This window comes from Pristis pectinata, chromosome 31 (assembly GCF_009764475.1).
Source record: "Pristis pectinata isolate sPriPec2 chromosome 31, sPriPec2.1.pri, whole genome shotgun sequence".
NCBI classification, from domain to species: Eukaryota; Metazoa; Chordata; class Chondrichthyes; order Rhinopristiformes; family Pristidae; genus Pristis; species Pristis pectinata.
Genome location: NC_067435.1, coordinates 1,141,045 through 1,160,300, shown reverse-complemented (window position 1 = coordinate 1,160,300; position 19,256 = coordinate 1,141,045). Strand labels below are relative to the sequence as shown.

At 43.8% G+C, this 19,256-nt stretch overlaps 3 protein-coding genes across 4 annotated transcripts in view; 1 reads left to right on the top strand and 2 right to left on the bottom strand.

Annotated features, from left to right (window-relative positions):
• The window catches only part of LOC127584925 (small integral membrane protein 44-like), a 27,962-nt gene extending 8,826 nt beyond the window's left edge, over positions 1–19,136 (bottom strand). Inside the window, exon 1 of the mRNA XM_052041945.1 lies at positions 19,034–19,136. Coding sequence (XP_051897905.1) covers positions 19,034–19,136 — 103 coding nt within the window. The remainder of the gene's footprint in view (positions 1–19,033) is intronic.
• Positions 1–19,256, top strand: part of LOC127584924 (synaptonemal complex central element protein 2-like) — a 37,797-nt gene that overhangs the window by 9,209 nt on the left and 9,332 nt on the right. The window contains exon 1 of one of the 2 annotated variants that reach the window (XM_052041940.1): positions 18,715–19,256. The exons of the other annotated variant lie outside the window; for it this stretch is intronic. The gene's annotated coding sequence lies outside the window, so the exon portion shown is untranslated. Of the gene's footprint in view, positions 1–18,714 lie in introns of those variants that run through there. 2 annotated transcript variants of the gene reach the window in all.
• Positions 5,821–9,519, bottom strand: LOC127584921 (neurofilament heavy polypeptide-like). Its single transcript, XM_052041937.1, has one exon. The coding sequence runs from the start codon at positions 9,080–9,082 to the stop codon at positions 7,496–7,498; it is 1,587 nt and encodes a 528-aa protein (XP_051897897.1). The 5' UTR covers positions 9,083–9,519; the 3' UTR covers positions 5,821–7,495.

Here is a 19,256-nt window from a genome sequence, read left to right as displayed (position 1 = left end):
GCCTCTTGTATACAGGAATTGCCATGGTAACTGGGATCTCCACATTTGCTGTTAATAACCCACTAGGTCTAGGATTCTCAACTGAAAGTCGAGGAAAAGACAGTTCATTTTTATGGAACAAGGAATCTTCAGAATGTCCCTAACTGCTTTGCATCCATGAGTTATCTTTGAGATATGGTCACTGTTGTAGCAATTATTCTGTGCACACTAAGGTCCCACAAACAATGAGATAATTGGATTTAATTTTTGTAAAGGAATTGGTTGAGGGGAGTGACGTTGTCCAGTACAGGAGAACTTGCTGCACCTTCCTGAATAGTGACAAGATACCTTTCATATCCAATTCAAGAGTTAGAAAGACTTTCTCATTACTGCACTGAATTATCAGCCTGCCTTGCGTACTTGGGTATTTCTAAGAGGAAATGACACTAACTGAGGTGGTGAAAGGCACAACATAATTACAAGTTTTTCCTATTATCTCGGTGTGACTGGGTGCTTCACCTTAACTGTTTGCCACTGGATTACCACAGGCTGAGAGGAGGTGTGCTGAAAGAGTGCTTCAGATCTTTCATCAGTGACACAGGCACTGGCTGTTCCAGCACTGTTGAAACTGCTTGCTGACTAGGTTACTAGAGCAACAAGCCAGCATGCCACCATGTGAATGCTGTCACTCAGGCGAGTGTGATTGTAGTGTGTGTGTGTGTGAAATGAAGAGAGGAGAAAATCAGAGAGACTGGAATCAGTGGTAGAGGACTCCTGCAACGAAGAGATTGTGTGAAATTTATAAGGTGCATGGAGATGAGTGTGTGATGTTTTCTTTAAACAAGTAACAGACCAAAGTAACCCTAGCTTTTATTCCTTCTCAATCTAGGGCCCATGGAATGGACAGATACACACCATTCAGCCTGGTGTTTGTATCCCATGCAAGCCTCTTCCCAACCAATATCATCAAACTGTATCCTTCCATTCATTTCTCCCTCCTGTACTTTCATATCTACTCTGTGGTACTGTCATATTTCAACTATGAAGCTAGACTGGAGAGGCTGGCATTGTTCTCAGCAGCAGCAAGGAAGGTTGAGAGGAGATTTAATCTAGGTGTCAAGATCATGATAGGTTTAGATATAGTAGATAATGTTCCCTTTAGTGCTGGGGAATGGGCACACATTGTAAATATTGAGCAAAAGGTACAAAGGGGATGTGAGGAAAAGTTGTTTTTGTATAGAGTTAGGAGGGCCTGGAACTCAGTGAGATCTTTAAAATTACAGTACTACGTCACCACTTAGAAAAGCAAATTCCAGCCCATTTAATTGTTTCTGATGTTTAATCACCTAATGAATTCACTCCTGTAAACCTTTTGCCATTCTTTGATGCCTCCCTTTTTTAGTGTATGGAGATCAGAACTACTTAAGGAAGATCATTGAGAAGTACTGTTGTCAAATTGAGTGTGTTATAAAGAGGCACAAATCAAAAGGGGCAATTGATATCAAATATGAAGGAAGCTTTAACACACTGGCACATTGAACTCTCTAAACTAATGGTTGTCCTATCTTTGAGTAATGGAATCCAAGTTAATGATAAAAAAAGGTTGGAATAGTGTTAGGCTGCCTCCCAGTGGGCAAGGTGTCTTACTCCAGACAGTCCCCAAATTGGCTATATTTCAGTGTTACAGAATTACATAGAACATACAGCACAGATACAGGCCATTCAGCCCAACTAGTCTGTGCTGGGGTTTATACTCCACAAATTTCCTCTTGTTCCACCTGTCTCTTTTCAACCTTTCAGTATACCATAGAACATTTCAGGCCATATAGCCTTTTGTGTCTGCTCCACCATTCAACATCTTAGCTGTCCTAATGATTGACTCCAATTCCACTATTTTGTTTGATTTCCCCATAACCCATGATTCCTCTACAGGATAATCTATGTTAGCCTTGAGTAAATATAATGATGTAATGACAGCATCTACAGCTTTGTAGGGTGGAGAATTCCAAGGATTCACAACAATTTGAGAAAATAAATTTTTCCTCATCTCAGTCCTCTTAAACAGGTGTCCTCTTGCCCTGTTCTAGATTACCCCAGTGCTGGAAATATCTTCTCCATATCCATTTTGTAAACCCCATCAGAATCCTAAATATTCAATAAGATATCTCAATCTTCAAAACTTTACGTGCCTAGTTTTCTTTTGAAAGCATCTAAGTATTTGCCTCAACCAATTTGAGGTAACATGTTCTTACTCTAGCTACTGTTTGAGGTTCTGCTTAATTCTCCATCTGACTATTGACCGTTTTGTAATTAAAGCTTCTAGTTTTGGATTCTCACAATTTCAAGACATTCTTTCCATATCCATCCTGCTCAACCTAACCATAACTTTAAAGCCCTTTTTCAGATCACCTCCATGCTTCTCTTTCCTAAATAGAAAATAAACCAGCAACACTATGACCACTTTGCACTACAATGGACTTTTTTTTGTTCTAATTGTGTTTGTACCTGTAAAAATTGTATATAATTTGTTTTTCTTGTGAATGTGCTTATATGATGCTCTGTGCCTGTGATGCTGCTGCAAGTAAGCTTTTCATTGCACCTGTGCACACATGTACTTGTGCATCTGACAATTAACTCGACTTTGACTTTTTATTCTTTATTAACCAATGTAATCTCTTAGATCTAAGACCTTTCTCCAGTGCTTCTACATCATTTTTATAATAGGGCATAAGAACTGTGCAAAGTACTCAGCACCTGACCAGAGTCATGCATGCTTAATATAGCACCATTGATTTTGAAGTCTCCGACAGATGGTTAAAATGCCAAAGATTAGGGATGAGGATTACAGTAATGAAATCTTATAACAATGCTGGACCTAATCTTGGAATTCTTGACAAATTGGCAATGTGTTCCATTACCTTGTCCATTGCCTTATTGAGTAGAATATGCAGGAGGAGAGGAAGACTAGTCAGTTATTGTAGCTTACTCACCCAGCAAAAAAGACTGCAGTTCCTCTGTTACTGCCTTCTGCATGCACTACTGTCTGAATGTCTCTCTGGCTTCTGCCTCCCTTGCACACCTCAGAAGTATATTCAGTGTGATGGGTGCACTACATGTGAAGAATTTCTTCTGCCTTTAGCCTTAGTTTTTCTTTCATCATCTGAACCTTTTCCCTCTTGTCCTGCTCTTATGACTTAGCTCATCCAGGAAATTTATTCTCTTACATATCTTTTTAATGTTTCTTTTTAAATTGTTTCCCTTCATCTAGTCTTGTATCTCAGGAGATAAGCACCCCTGCCTCCTCCCTACCCTTTATGTCTTAGTCACTAAAACATAGCTGAAGGCTCCTGATATAATCTAACAGACATGTGGACTACAGAGGAATGTTGAAGGGAATGAGGAGAGAGCAGGACTGTGGTTTTGAGGCCAAGTTTGGGTCAGCTATGATCTTAGAGTCATAGAGCAATACAGCACAGATACAGGCTCTTTGGCTCAAACAGACCACGGTGCCCACCCATCCAGTCCCAATTTCCTGCACTCAGCTCCACCCCTGCCTGTACCTATCCAAGTGCTTCTTGTATAATGTTGTACCTGCCTCACCCACTTCCTCTGGCAGCTCGTTCCATATACCCACCACCCTCTGCATGAAAAAAGTTGCCCCTCAGATTCCTTTTAAATCTTCCCCCCTCACCCTAAATCTGTTCCCTAGTTTTGGACTCCCTTACCCTGGGGAAAAGACTGCTATCATCTACCTTATCTCTGCCCTTCATGATTTTATAAACCTCAATAAGATCCCCCCTCATTCTCCTACGCTCCATGGAATAAAGACCCAGCCTGGCCACCCTTTCTCTGTAACTCCGGCCCTCGAATCCTGGCAACATCCTCGTAAATCTTCTCTGCACTCTCTCCAGTTTAACCACATCTTTCCTATAACACGGTGACCAAAACTGTACACAGTGCTCCAAATGCAGCCTCACCAACAACTTGTACAACTGCGACATAATGTCCCAACCCCTGACTGATGAAGGCCAGTGTGCTAAACGCCTTTTTCACCACAATGTCTACCTGTGACGGCACTTTCAACGAACTATGCACTTGTATTCCTAGGCCTCTGTTCCATTACACTCCCTTGTACCCTATCGTTCATAGGACACATCCTACACTGGTTTGACTTTCCAAAATGCATTAGCTCACACTTACCTGTATTGAAATCCATTTGCCACCCCTCAGCCCACTTCCCTAACTGATCAAGATCCCCCCGTAATCTACGATAACCTTCTTCACTATCAGAAAGACCTCAGATTTACTGATCAAGCCTTGTATATTCGCATCCAAATCATTTATATAAATAAATAACAAAGCTTCCAACACCCCCTCCAACACACTGCTAATCACCAGCCTCCATTCTGAGAAACAACCTTTAACCACCACCCTCTGCTTCCTACCTCCGAGCCAATTTTGAATCCACCTAACTAGCTCTCCCTGGATTCCATGGGACCTAACCTTCCAGACCAGCCTAACATGCAGGATCTTGTCGAAGGCCTTGCTAAAGTCCAAATAGACAACATCCACTGCCCTACCCTCACCTTACCTTTTTGATTACTTCTTTAAAAAGCTAAAAGGTTCGTCAAGCACGACTTTCCATGTACAAAGCCATGCTGACTCCTCCTAATCAGACTCTGTCTATCTAAATGCTGGTAGATCCTGTCCTTCAGAATTCCCTCCAGTAACTTCCCCACTTCTGAAGTTAGGCTGACTGCCCTTAGTTCCCTGGCTTGTTCTCGCTACTTTTCTTAACAAAAGAATAATAATGAGGGGTATAGACAGAGTAAATGCGAGTAGGCTCTTTCCACCTAGATTAGGAGAGATAAGTACAAGAGGACATGGCTTTAGGGTGAAAGGTTTAGGGGGAACATTAGGAGGAACTTCTTCACTCAGAGAGTGGTGGGAGTGTGGAATGAGCTGCCATCTGAAGTGGTAAATGTGGGCTCACTCTTAAGTTTTAAGAATAAATTAGATAGATACATGGATGGGAGAGATCTGGAGGGTTATGAACTGGGTGCAGGTAAATGGGACTAGCGGAATAAAGTTTTGACACAGACTAGAAGGGCCAAATGGCCTGGTTTCTTTGCTGTAGTGTTCTAAAACAACATTAGCCACCTTCCAGTCTTTGGGAACTTCACCAGTGGCTAATGATGAAGCAAAAATCTCCGCAAGAGCCTCTGCAATTTCTTCTCTAGCCTCCCACAAAGTCCTAGGATGTACTCAGTCAGGCCCTGGGGATTTATCCACCTTAATGTGCTGTAAGGCTGCAAGTACCTCCTCATTTGTAATATGAATGTTCTCCAAAACATCTCCACTACTATCTCTAGAGCAACCATGATTTTCTCCTCAGTAAACACCCATCCATCTGCGGCTCAACACATAGGCGGCCCTGCTGATCTGTAAGGGGACCTACTCTCTCCCTGGCTGTCCTTTAAATATCGGTACAGAACCTCTTGGGATTTTCCTTAACCTTACCTGCCAGATCCACCTCATACCCTCTCTTTGCCCTCCTGATTTTCCTCTTAAGAGTATTCTTAGTCTTTTTATAGTCATCAAGGGATTCACTCATTCCCAATCTCCTAAACACAATGTATGCTTCTTAATGAATGGTGAAGCAGGCTTGATCAGTCTACTGCTTCTTATGTTCTTTTGACCACAGCACTACAGAGGTTCAGCTTTGCGACTTTAGGCTCAACTGATTGAATAATGTTGTTCATTATTTTTATTTACTTTGTTGATTACAGTGAGTCAACAAGTGGCCCTTAAAAAGTGCAGCAAGACACATAGACTCCGAGCCAAAACTCATTTCTTTATTGACATATTCAAGGTTGTATTTGGAATGACCACTTTCTGTGAAGTCGTTACCATGCAACATCATTAGCAATCACACTCTTCAAACATAATCACAGTTAGCAACAATGGTCTTGATCCTGACATCCTGAAGAGGTGGAATAGTGCCAAGAAGCATGGAAGAAACTCTAGAATTATGATCGACCAAACATATTCTGCTGTTGCTTATTTTGCACGTGTGCTAATAAGGTTCCTTTATGTTTTATTAAGGTCTCTTTCCACTGATGCCACTGAGGGTAGAAAAGTGACACTGATGCATTTTTTTGACATAGGGATTTGTTGAGGCTGGGCATTTGAGGCTAATTTAAGTATCTAGGTGTTATAATGAGACACTAGTATTCAACAGGAATGGGTTGAATAATCTTAATTTGGAACTAGTTTGAGCAGAAAGTTTGATGCAGAGAAGAGGGAACTTTACATCTAAAAGCCCTCCACATGATCCAGATGCACCGTGGACAATCCAATTTGGAATGGTGCTGCTGTCAATAGAGGGAAATGTCACACGTGATGGGAAGGTTGGGACTCAGGCAGTTGCTGAAGAAGTCTTAATTTGCAAGGATCTTAAAGCATATGGAGCCAGTACAGGTGGATGATGTGAGGATGCATATGAACCAGGATTTCATTGAGTGGCAGAATAAGCTCAAAGGGTTTATTGGCCTGCTCCTGTTCCTCAATTCCTCTATTATTTTGCATTCAAGTGCCCCATATCTAACCAGTGACTACTTGGGTAATGCTAGAGTAGGGGAGAAAGTTCACTGTTCCATCAGATGAGTATTGCAATTACAATCAAAGCAAACTAATTGAATAATGAATGGGATGTGTGGGAGCTGAAACAAGCTGGCAGGCTGTTTACCCTCATGGTGGTGCTTTCCCTTCATACTGAATATCATTTTTCCATGGTTACCTTAGATACCAGTTAAATTTGACCAAGTTCAGTTCTTCCAGTGAGAAAACAATCTATGAAGCAGTGTGAGATTGATTCTTTTTAAGTTACTATATTGTTGAAGCATTGAGGAAGATTTGTGTTACTGATAAGATCAAGTAATGCGAAATCCAATAAAGGGAGACGTGTGGGTTCTAGTGGTGAGACTGGTAGCTGTTCCAGGGTCTAACTCATGATATTCCACTACTACCCTCCACCACACCTCTAGTTACAGTAGATACCCGAATGCAGGATATACCTCATGTGCTTAGGTATTTAGATGCAATTCTCTCCACTTACTGCACTGTTCTCTTAAAAACATTAACGTTAAAACATTCTGCACCCTCTGCCATTAATCCATGGATATTCTTCATTGATGTTTGGTGGGCTTATGGTTCTGGTGAGTTGGTAAGAAGTTTCTTCTGCTTCCAGAGTTTGGGGAAAGGAACATTTTTGTGGCTGTATCAGCATCAAGTACTCTCAGCTCAGCTGTTAAATGCAGATTGGAATCTCTGCTCTGTGTTAACCTCGCTTCATGTTGCAAACATGTCTCATGTGTTCATAGCAGTTATTCATCCTTAGTGAAGTTAAATCTTTGAATAATATTATCAAATTGGGGATTGCTCTGTGCTGTAGGTCTATCTCAGAAAAAACCTGGGTTGCAACTTTACCAGTTCATTGGGAGGACAGTCCTGCTGCCTATTGTTTTGATTTCCCAGAAGTTTTGCCTCCTGATTTTGAGTCTTTACAGCCACAGATTACTTTGGGTGGGCTTCCACAGGTTTTGGCTCCAGCTGGTTTTGGCCGTCCACAACCACAGACTTCATTCCGCTGCTCACATCCCCAGCCTTTGGATGGCTTTGATTTTCCAGAGGAATTGGCTGGAGCTGGTTCAGAACTTTTAGGGGCGCTGTCTTCTGTGGGTGATTTGAATTTACAGCCACAGGGTTCTGCTGCTTTTGGTTTTGCACAGGGACTGACTGGTGCATCTTTGCTTTTAGAGGAGCTGACTGGTGCCGATTCAGCATTTTTAGAGGAGTGATCTACTGGTGGTTTGAATTTACAGCCACCAACCTCTGGTTCCGCTTTAGCACAGGAAGCACCTTGTGCTGGTTTTCCTTTGTCAGTCGTACTCTCTTCTGGTTGTTGTTTTCCACAGGTACTTGCTTCTGCTGGTTTTGGTTTTGCATCAGCGCTGTCTTCTGCTGCTTTTGCACAGCCACCTTGTGGTGGTTTTGCTTTTTGATCTGTGCTGTCTTCTGGTTTGGGTTTTGCACAGGTACCTCCTTCCGATGTTGTTTTATCATCTTTTCCTTCATCTACTGGCTTTGTTTTCTCACCAGTGCTGTCTTCTGGTTTGGGTTTGGCACAGGTGCCTCCTTCCGATGTTGTTTTGTCATCTTTTCCCTCATCTGCTGGCTTTGCTTTCTCACCAGTGCTGTCTTCTGGTTTGGGTTTGGCACAGGTGCCTCCTTCCGATGTTGTTTTGTCATCTTTTCCCTCATCTGTTGGCTTTGCTTTCTCACCAGTGCTGTCTTCTGGTGGCTTTGGTTTCGGACAAGTTTGCCCCTCTTCCTCTTTTGCTGCTTCCTCGGGTGCTTTCTCCTCTTTTGCTGCTTCCTCGGGTGCTTTCTCCTCTTTTGCTGCTTCCTCGGGTGCTTTCTCCTCTTTTGCTGCTTCCTCGGGTGCTTTCTCCTCTTTTGCTGCTTCCTCGGGTGCTTTCTCCTCTTTTGCTGCTTCCTCGGGTGCTTTCTCCTCTTTTGCTGCTTCCTCAGGTGCTTTCTCCTCTTTTGCTGCTTCCTCGGGTGCTTTCTCCTCTTTTGGTGCTTCCTCGGGTGCTTTCTCCTCTTTTGGTGCTTCCTCGGGTGCTTTCTCCTCTCTTGCTGCTTCCTCGGGTGCTTTCTCCTCTTTTGCTGCTTCCTCGGGTGCTTTCTCCTCTTTTGGTGCTTCTTCAGGCACTGCCTCCTCTTTCGGTATTTCCACAGGTGTTTTCGCTGCTTCCTCCGGTTCCACTTCCTGTTTTTGTGATTCTGCAGGCGATTTCTCCTCTTTTGCTACTTCTTCGGGTGCTGGCTCTTCTTTTGCTGTTTCTGCCGGTGCTGCCTCCTGTTCTGCCGGTGCTGCCTCCTGTTCTGCCGGTGCTTGCTCCTCTTTTCTTGCTTCCTCAGGCGCTGCCACCTCTTCTGTTGCTTCTGCAGGTGCTGGGTCCTCTTTCTCTGCTTCAGCAGCTGTTGGCTGCTCTTCGCCTTCCACAGGTGCTGGCTCCAGCTCCGGCTCCTTTTCCATTGCCACAGGTGCTAGTTGGCTTACAGTTGACACAGGCCTTCATGTGTACACCTGGACAGTGAGTGCTGGCAGCTTGATGGACCAGGGGCATCACAATGAAGCTTCGTCCTTTTGTCACCTGATGTACACTTGTTTGGACTACAGGGTTGATGGGGGGGGGGGGGGGGGTAGAAAATGCTTTATCTCTCCTGTTTATGGGATATTGAAGTCAGTTTTAGTGCCTCTTCCTGCCTCCACCAGTCACACCAGTTAAGACTCAAAATTGGAACCTACCTGACCTCCCTGGTGATGGTCATAAGAAGACAGCAGCATCACACATGACTTTATTGTTAGTTCCTTAGCAACCTTCTCTCTTGACACTCTGATTCTGGGATGTATTTACAGAGCAATGATACCCACTTTCATATGACTTATAATTATCTTTTCTTCTGGTTCCATATTGCCTGTTCTACTGCTTACCAATGGAAAAATCAATAGGAAGTTAATGGCTGTTTACTGTTATTCTGCAATATTGTGTAACCTAGAGAAAGCGAAGGCTATTGGGAGATTTAATGGGAGTGTTCGAAATCATGAAGTGCTCTCACATGATTGAAAAAGAAGATAACATTTCCAGTTGTCGACAACCTGGGTTTAAGGTAAATGGTAAAGAATCAGAAAGAGGCAAGGAGAATGTGATTTAATACAGGAAGTTGTGACTTTGAGTAAACTAGCCTAAAGGATGAGGGTGGGGTGGTGGCGGCGGGGAAACTGGTTCAGTAATGTCTTTCGAAGGGGACAACAAATACTAGAAAGGGAAAACTTAGTATCACCACAGTGAAAGAGCAGGAGACTGAGACTACAGTAACGGGATATCACTGGAATGTACCAAATGGCTGCCTTCTCTGCTGTATCATTTTATGATTTTTCTCCACTCACTATATTTACCAGCTTTATCAACAGTGATAATATATCATTACAGAGGACCACATATAAACAACTGGGATTCACCTATCAGAGAAAAGATGCAGTGCTTTGTAATAGAGAAAGGGAAAGAAAATATGAAATAAAACTTTTTAAATTCTTATTCATTTTTTCAGGAGCCAGGTGTTGCTGGCAAGACCAATGTTTATTGCCCATCCCTAGTTGTTCTTGAGAAGGTGATGGTGAGCTCCAGCCTTGGATCGCTGCAGTTCCATTGGTGAAGGTACTCCTATGGTGCTGTTGGGTGGGGAGTTATAGATTTAGACTCAGCAATGATGAGGAGTGCAAATATATTTCAGATCAGGGTAGTGAGTGACGGAGGAGAACCTGCAGGTAGTGGGGTTCCCATGCACCAGCTGCTCTTGTCCTTCTCGGTGGTGGAAGTTGCAGGATTAAGAAATGCTGTTACAATAAGAAGTGGGTAAATGCAGAGTATTTTGTGGACAGTGTAAACTACAGCCGCTGTGTACTTGTAGTTGAGGAAATTAATGCCTAGGGTGAGGTGCCAATCAAGTGGGCTGATTTGCCCTAGATGGTTGCAAGCTCCCACAGTGTTGAGTGGTATGTGGAGAGTATTCTATCTCGCTGCTGCCTTGTGCCTGGTAGGGTGGTGGGAATGGTTTGGCGTTTCAAGAAACGAGTCACTTGTCACAGGATACCCAGCCTCTAACCTGCTCTTATAGCCACAACGTTTATGTGGCTGGTCCAGCTGAGATTCTGGTCAATGCTGACCCAAGAATATTATTGCTGGGGGACTTAACAATGGCAATTGAATGTTGAAGGTAGGTGGTTAGACTATCCCTTACTGGGAATGGTCAATGCCTGGCACTTTTGCAATGCAAATTTTACCTACCACTTCTTAGTCCCTGCTTGAATGTTGCCGCATGCAGGCATGCATATGTATACCTATCACGATACCGCCAAAGTCAGAGATACAGCACTGAAAGGGGCCTTTCAGCCCACCGAGTCCACACTGACCACCTGAATCCTATCCCAGCATATTCCCATGAACTCTGCCCCTCCCCCTCCCTGCACGCACGCACGCACGCGCACACACACACAGATTCTACCATTTATCTAAACATTAATAACAATTTACAGCGGTGAATTAACCTACCAACCTGCACATCTTTGGGATGTGCGAGGAACATGAAGGAAACATACATGGTCACAGAGACAACGTGCAAACTCCATACAGACAACACTGGAGATCAGGATTGAATCCAGGTAGCTGGGGCTGAGAGGCAGCAGCTCTACAAACTGTGTCTTTCTGCCATCCTGGTGTTCTTCAAACTGCAGAGACTGTTGTAATACAGCAAATATGGTAACCTATTTCTGTCTATAAGAACCAAAAAACAGCAATGTAATAATAACTGGATAAATCTGTTCTGTGGTTGTGTTGATTAAGGGATTAAAATTTTGATGGTATTCCATGCAAAACTCCCCTGCTCCTCTTCTAAGTGTAGCCTTAGGATGTTCGGAGCAAATGGGGCCTTGGTTTAATGTCTCATTCAATAAATGGCACTTCTGACAGTGCAGCATACCATTGGTACTACACAGGACTGGAGAAAGAAAATGCCAATAGTGCCATTACTGATTGGCTCATATACACTCTAACTTACGCACTTGCTGCTGATTCTTTTTAAGAACAGGATATTATTTTCCGCTGCAGTGGCAGTGAGGATTGTTTATAAGCCTGCAACATTAATTCTCCAGTAGCGTCATTTATATGTACAATTATTGCTCCATTTACTTGACTAGAAAGCTTCTCCACATATCTCTGGGTGCTTGCAGCAGAGGTTAAACTAGTGTCATGATGAAAATGATTTGAATCTTCATGACTGCCGAAAATTCAGTGTTACTGCATGCTGTGTGCTGCCTGATTTAATTATCAATCTTGCGTGGCCCTAGCAGGGTGGACATTATTGCACAGCCCTAATTGTCAAAGGCAGCAGGAAGCATCCATGAACTGTTGCAAAACCCAGTGCTGTTGGATGGGGGTTCCAAACTCTAGCCCCAGCAACAATGAAGGAACAGTAATAATAATATCCTGATCAGGATGGCTTGTGCACCTTGAAAAGGAATTGGGAGGTGAAAATAGTTGCATGCATCTGTTTTTCTTGCCCTTCTGGGTAGCGGAGGTCAGGTGTTTGGGAGGTGCTGCTGAAGAAGTTTTGGCAAGTTGCCATACTGCATCCTATAGATAGAACATACTGCAACCGCAGTATGCTGGTGGTGGAGTGAGTGGGTGATGTACAGATTCGGAATCTGATAGCCACAATGCATCAAGAAATCAAATCAAGGAGCAGCTTTCACTATGATCGGGATATTGGCAATTCCAGGGAAGTAATTTTGCTCAGAAGATATTATTTTCTTCATTATGTCAGCTCCAGCTAGGTGATTCCATCTGATAACATTGTGGTTGTGGATCTCTCACTGAAATTGGAAGTAATAAATATCCAGCTTCCACCAGATTCAAATGCACAAACAATGTAATGCTGTTTACTATGCTATGATCCAAAGTTATTATCTTACACACTTTTGACTCACTTAGCAATGAAAGAGACTATTCGCATGACGTTACCATAAGAGCTATTTACAAGCTAATAAATTAGCCCTACTCCCCACTCATCCCTTTTTCCCTTTTGTGTACATATTTAATTCTTTGTTCAAGAATTACTGCTGAATCTGCCAATATCAAACACCAGGTTACAAATCAACAACATACTGCACAAAATCCTTCCTCGTTGAACTTTATTTGCCATTTCCAAGTCTTCCATTTACTGGCCCTTCTGCAAGGGGCAATAAATTCTCATATCTACTCAACCCTTATTCATTTTGACTACTTCTAATAAATCTCCTCTTAACCTTCTCTACTCTAAGAGTAACAATCCCAGCTTCTCTCATCTCTCCAACACAAGTCACTCATTTCTGGTATTGCAAAAACCAATAGATATAAAATGAGATGTTATGATAAAGTGCCATGTAAACAGAAGTTTTTCATTTATTTTATCCCTGCTATACTTTTTAATCTTGCTGGTATCCTAGACAGACGGTAAGATGTCATCTCTCATTTGGGCTTCACAATGATAAAAGAGGCCTCTTTATTTTGATCTGCATAAGGTTGTCTATTGAGATGCTGGTAAGATAAAAAAAATTGAGCTTTGTAGATACTAAGATTAATCCAAAGCCGTACAGGTTTAATCCTGTACAGTTTTGGATTAATTTTAGGTTTTAATCTTAAACTAGGCTTTGATCCAACTTCACATGGATAGCCCATACTTTCACATCAGTTATGGAACCAGGACCGACCAGACACAGCCACTTAACTCAAAAACGTGGTAAGAGGGCTGGGCTGCAGGTGAGACAGAAAGAGCGTGGGTTCAAGACCCCCTCCCAAGCATACTACCAGCTAATGTCCAGGCCACTGAGAACAAAGTTGATGAACGAAGGGCAAGACTGACCTACCAAAGAGAACTGAGGGACTGCTGTTTGCTATGTCTCACTGAAATGTGGCTTACACCTGCTTCACCTGACTGCACCATACAACCTGAGTGCTTCTCAATCCACCCAATGGACCATACAGCATCCTCTGGCAAAGTCAGAGGTGGAGGGGTCTGCTTCTTAATCAATAACTCGTGCTCGGACATGATGGTCCTGGCGAGTTCCTCCTCACCCAGCCTGGAATATCCGATGGTGAAGTGCCACGCATACTACCTGGCATGGGAGTTTATCTCAGCTATCCTGACAGCAGTCTACATCCCACCCCAGATGGACACGAAGCCTGCACTCAATGAACTATACATGGTCAACAGCCTTGAAACAGGATACACTGAGGCCCTCTTCATCATTGCAGGTGACTTCAACCAAGCCAACTTCAAGAGTGTGTTACCAAAATACTATCAGCACATCTCCTGTCCCACCAGGGGCCCAAACACCCTTAACGATTGCTATACAACCATTAAAGATGCCTACCGAGCCACCCCCCTGCCCTCACTTTGGTAAGTCAGACCACCAGGCTGTGTTCCTACTCCCTACATACAAACAGAAGCAGAAACAGGAGAATCCAGTACAGAAAGTCATACAGTGCAGGTCTGAGGAAATAGATGAGTTTCCACGTGACTGCTTTGAGTCAGTGGACTGGTCCATGTTCAAAGACTACCAGCCCAGATGAATATGTCACCAGCATCACGGACTTCATCAGTAAGTGTGTTGAGGACTGTGTACCACAGAGGACAATCAGGGTGTTCCCAAACTGGAAACCATAGATGAACCGGGAGATCTACTCCCTACTGTAGTCCAGGACTGCAGCATTCAAATCAGGTGACCCTGACCATTACAAGAAATCGAGATGTGACCTCCGTAAAGCTATCAGGAATGCCAAGTGACAGTACCAGTCCAAAATAGAGTCCCAGACCAGCCGTCAGTTGTGGCAGGGCTTACATGCTATAACAGGTCACAAAATGAAGTTGGGCAGCATCGTCGACAACAGCGCACCTCTTCTGATGAGCTTAATGCATTCTGTGCTCGTTTTGAACAGAAGGGGATTGGTTTGTCACCACCCACTCTGACAGCCTCCAATGAATCTGAACCTATAGTTACCGTTGAGGACAGAAGATCAGTCTTCCAGAGAGTGAACCCGTGGAAAGCATCTGGCACGGATGATGTCCCTGGCCGTGTCCTCAGATCCTGTGCAGATCAGCAGGTGGGGGTATTTGCAGACATTTTTAACCACTGCCTGCTTCAATCTGAGGTTCCCACCTGCTTTAAGAAGAACACTCTCATCCCAGTACCTAAGAAAAACCAGGCAATGTGCCTTAATGACTACCGCCTGGTGGCTCTGACATCCACCATAATGGCACGCATTAACTCCAGCCTCCCGTAAAACCTCGACCCACTGCAATTCACCTACTGTCGAAATAGGTCTACGGTGGATGCCATCTCCCTGGCCCTACACTCATCTCTGGAGCATCTGGACAGTAAAGACACCCATGTTAGACTATTGTTTATTGACTACAGCTCCTGGATTGTTGTAAAAACCCATCTGGTTCATTAATCTCCTTCAGGGGAGAAGAGGTTGGGCAGGCTAGGACTTTATTCCTTAGCAGCCTGAGGGGTGATCTTATAGAGCTGTATAAAATCATGAGCGGCACCTGGACTATAAAGACATCTACATTAGACCATTGTTTATTGACTACAGCTCTACCTTCAATACTATAATTCCAAGCAAACTCATCACCAAACTCCAAGACCTGGTACTCAACACCTCCCTCTGCAACTGGATCCCTGAATTCCTGACCAACAGACCGCAATTAGTGAGGATAGGCAGCAACACTTCCACCACAATTATTCTCAACACTGGTGGCCCACAAGGCTGTATCATCAGCCCCCTACTCTACTCCCTATACACTCGTGACTGCATGGCCAGTCTCTGCTCTAACGCCATCTACAAGTTTGCAGATGACACAACCGTAGTGGGACGTATCTCAAATAATGACGAGTTGGAGTACAGGAAGAAGATAGAGAGCCTAGTGACATGGTGTCATGGCAACAACCTTCCCCTCAATGTCAGCAAAACAAAAGAGCTGGTCATTGACTTCAGGAAGGGGGTCTACATCAACGGTGCTGAGGGTGAGAGGGTTGAGAGCTTCAAGTTCCTCGGAATGAACATCACCAATAGTCTGTCCTGGTCCAACCACGTAGATGCCACAGCTAAGAAAGCTCACCCGTGCCTCTACTTCCTCAGGAGGCTAAAGAAATTTGGTGTGTCCCCTTTGACACTCACCAACTTTTATTGATGCACCATAGAAAGCATCCTATCTGGATGCATCACGGCTTGGTATGGCAACTGCTCTGCCCATGACTGCAAGAAACTGCAGAGAGTTGTGGACACACTCAGCAAATCACGGAAACCAGCCTCCCCTCCATGGACTCTGTCTATACTCTTTACTGCCTCAGTAAAGCAGCTAGCATAATCAAAGACCCCACCTACCCCTGACATTCTCTCTTCTCCCCTCTCCCATCAGGCAGAAAATACAAAAGCCTGAAAGCACATATCACCAGGCTCAAGGACAGCTTCTATCCCGTTGTTATAAGACTATTAAACGGTTCCCTAGTACGATAAGATGGTCTCTTGACCTCACACTCTACCTTGTTATGACCTTGCACCTTATTGTCTGCCTGCACTGCATTTTCTCTGTAGCTGTGACACTTTGAGGGTCTGGCAGGGGAAAAAAATGTTACTAGAACCAGGCCATTTAGAGAAGTGACTGCTTTGCCAGTTAATAAGATCATGGCTGATCTGATTATAATCTTAACTTTGTATTTCCATCTACCCCTGGTCACCACTCAGTCTTTACTTATCAAGAATCTGTCTACCTCTGCTTTAAAAATATTCAAAGACTCTGTGCCCAGCACTCACTGAGGAAGAAAATGCTCTGAGAGAAAGAAAAAATGTACTCACCTCTGTCTTAAATGAGCAACCCTTATTTTTAAACAGCAATCACTCGTTCTAGATTGGAAACACACATCCACACTGTCAGAATCCCACAGGATCTTATAGCTTCACTCAACCCCCCCTTACTCTTCAAAACTCCAGCAAATGCAAGCCAATCCTTTCCAACCTTTCTTCACATTACCCACCCGTTTCAGGTATTGGTCAAGTAAACCCTCTCCGAATTGGTTCCAATGTATCAACATCCTTCTTTAATTGAGGCATTATTAAAGCCTCAATTAAAGAAGGCTTTTTTTAATGTTGGACAAAGTATTTCAGATTTGGCCTCACCAATGCCTAAATAACTGAAGCACAAACTCTATGTTTGTATTCACTTCCCTAGCAATAAATGTACCCTCTCCTAATTTATTTCTATACCTGCCTGTTAGCCTTTTGTAAATCACACAATAGGACGCTCAGATCTTCGCTGAGCCCTGCAATTTCTCACCATTTAGATAATGTGCTTCTTTATCACTTTTCCTGCCAAAGTGGACAATTTGACACTTTCCCACATTCTACCCCATTTGCCGATCTTTGCCGAATATCTTAACTGGTCTATATCCCTTTGTAGCCTCCTTATATATTTTTTCCAAACTACTTTTGAATTACATGTGTAAAGGACATAGGTGGCTCTTATATAAAGACTGTGACTGGGTTTGTGGTCATTGTTAGATAGCTTATTCCTCACACCACTGGCTTGATGCTGCAGCCACTGCCAGAACTCAGCACATTATTTACATAAAGTTGTTCTTGAAGCTTTCAGTCAGTAGAGTGACACAGCATCTTCACAGACTGTAAGCAGCAGAGAGGAGAAAACAAAACGCCTTTTGGTTCAGTGATGCATTTCATGCTGTAAGTGTGAAAACATGATCAGATTGTAATAAAATGTTGCAAATTGATTTGTGAAGAAGAATCTGACCAAAGGTTTTTACATTATGAAGTGTACTGGAATATGTTAATCACAGAGTGACAGCCTAGTGAAGTATTGTGATGATGATGATGACGAAGTGAATAGTGCCACACTCATATGAGGCAGTGACGGCAGAATGGTCAACTTTAGTAAGACTTTGGGTATTTGAAAGTACTGGCAGTGGCGGGTTTGTGTGGGATGAGATTCTTGAGGGCATTCAGAGATAATGTGACCTGGCAACTTGGCTTAAGATCCCCATCAACAGCCATGATCGTTGTAGGGATCCCAAGAGTATGTACCTGCTTCAGACAGTCCAATACCCATTCTGAGAAGATTAAAAACATCCGAACCCAATGGGCAGCTCCCAGTCTGAGGGGCAGAGACGAGTACTGGGACTGAAGTTGTTTATTTGCAGTATTGATTATTTTAATTGCTTTATATTAATTGCTCATTTATCTATAATGACACCTTTCACAACCTCAGTACCTCCTAACAGATTTCACACCTAATTAAGTACCTTTGAATTGTGATCATTAATAAAGGATGGTAATTGCAGCACCCAATTTGTGCACAGCAAGCTTCTGTTACATGACATTGATCAGAAAAAGAAAACCTGTTCTGAGTTGTTGTAAAGGGTTAAATATTGTTCAGGCTACAAGGGATATTTGTTTTACCTATTTTCCAACAGTGCTGTGGAGATTCTTTTATATCTATCCTGAGGAAGCAAACATGGTCCTCAGTTTAACATCTCATCCTACAACACTGCTGAGCTTCTGCAATAGAATGCTGACCTCTTGATGTAGAGTTTTGTGCTTAAGTCTTTATAGAGAGACTCAAACCTACAATCTTCTGATTTGGAGTACGATCAAAAGAGCCATGGCTGGAAGTATTTTGTTTTGCTATCATCTCAACTACATCAGCGTCATAACTTATGGAGACTTTTCCCCAGTACAAATTATCCCAGGTGCAGATATTAGTCAAAGCCCCAAGGTATCCTGTCACATGAGATTAGTTGAGGTGAACAGCTTTACAAAGAGCTGCAGCAACACCATGCATGTTGTCAATGACTTGGGCACATTTTGCGAATACAATAGGTTTGAATCCCTGTTACTGCACAGGAAACAGGGCCATGGACATCTCTAAGTTCAAGGACACTCTGAATAGATAATGTTAAGGAGAAATAATGTATATTAAACACAAGATATTTTTATGGATAATCAATATATAAGTAAATGGCTGTTAATGAAATCAAATCAAACGTACCCAACAAATGAGGCCACACCAGTGGAGGATCAGTGTTTCAGGCTGACAGCCTTCCATCAGAACTGGGAGTGGGTGATGTGCAGGGGAGGAGACGGGTGTGACAGGTGGGGGCCAGGATGAGATGCTTCACTGAGCCCCGTTGGCTCCAGCCTTCACCCCCCCCCCCCCCGACCACAGGGTGCCCACCGGGCCCAAGGACATGTTCATGAGGAGAACTCGGCGCCATGTTGCCATGGCAACGTCTCATCTGGTCGAGCAGACCCGACGTGGGTCCGTGTGCTGAGTGCTGTGGCCTTTCCTGCTGGAACCGCGATCGGGAGAGTACCTGAGGCCGCCCCGGACCGACCGACCGACCGACCGACCGACCGACCGACCGACCGACGGCCGCGGCCTCGCGCGTGGCGGAAAGCGCGGGTTTCCAGCCGCATCAGCGGGCCTCGGACGTCACGTTTTACGTCAGGCCCTTAGCAACGGGCCTTGGAGGGCAGAGGGCGGCGCCGGAGGTGGAACCCCTCCGTGCCTTGCCGCACGCCGGCCGAGGGCCGACG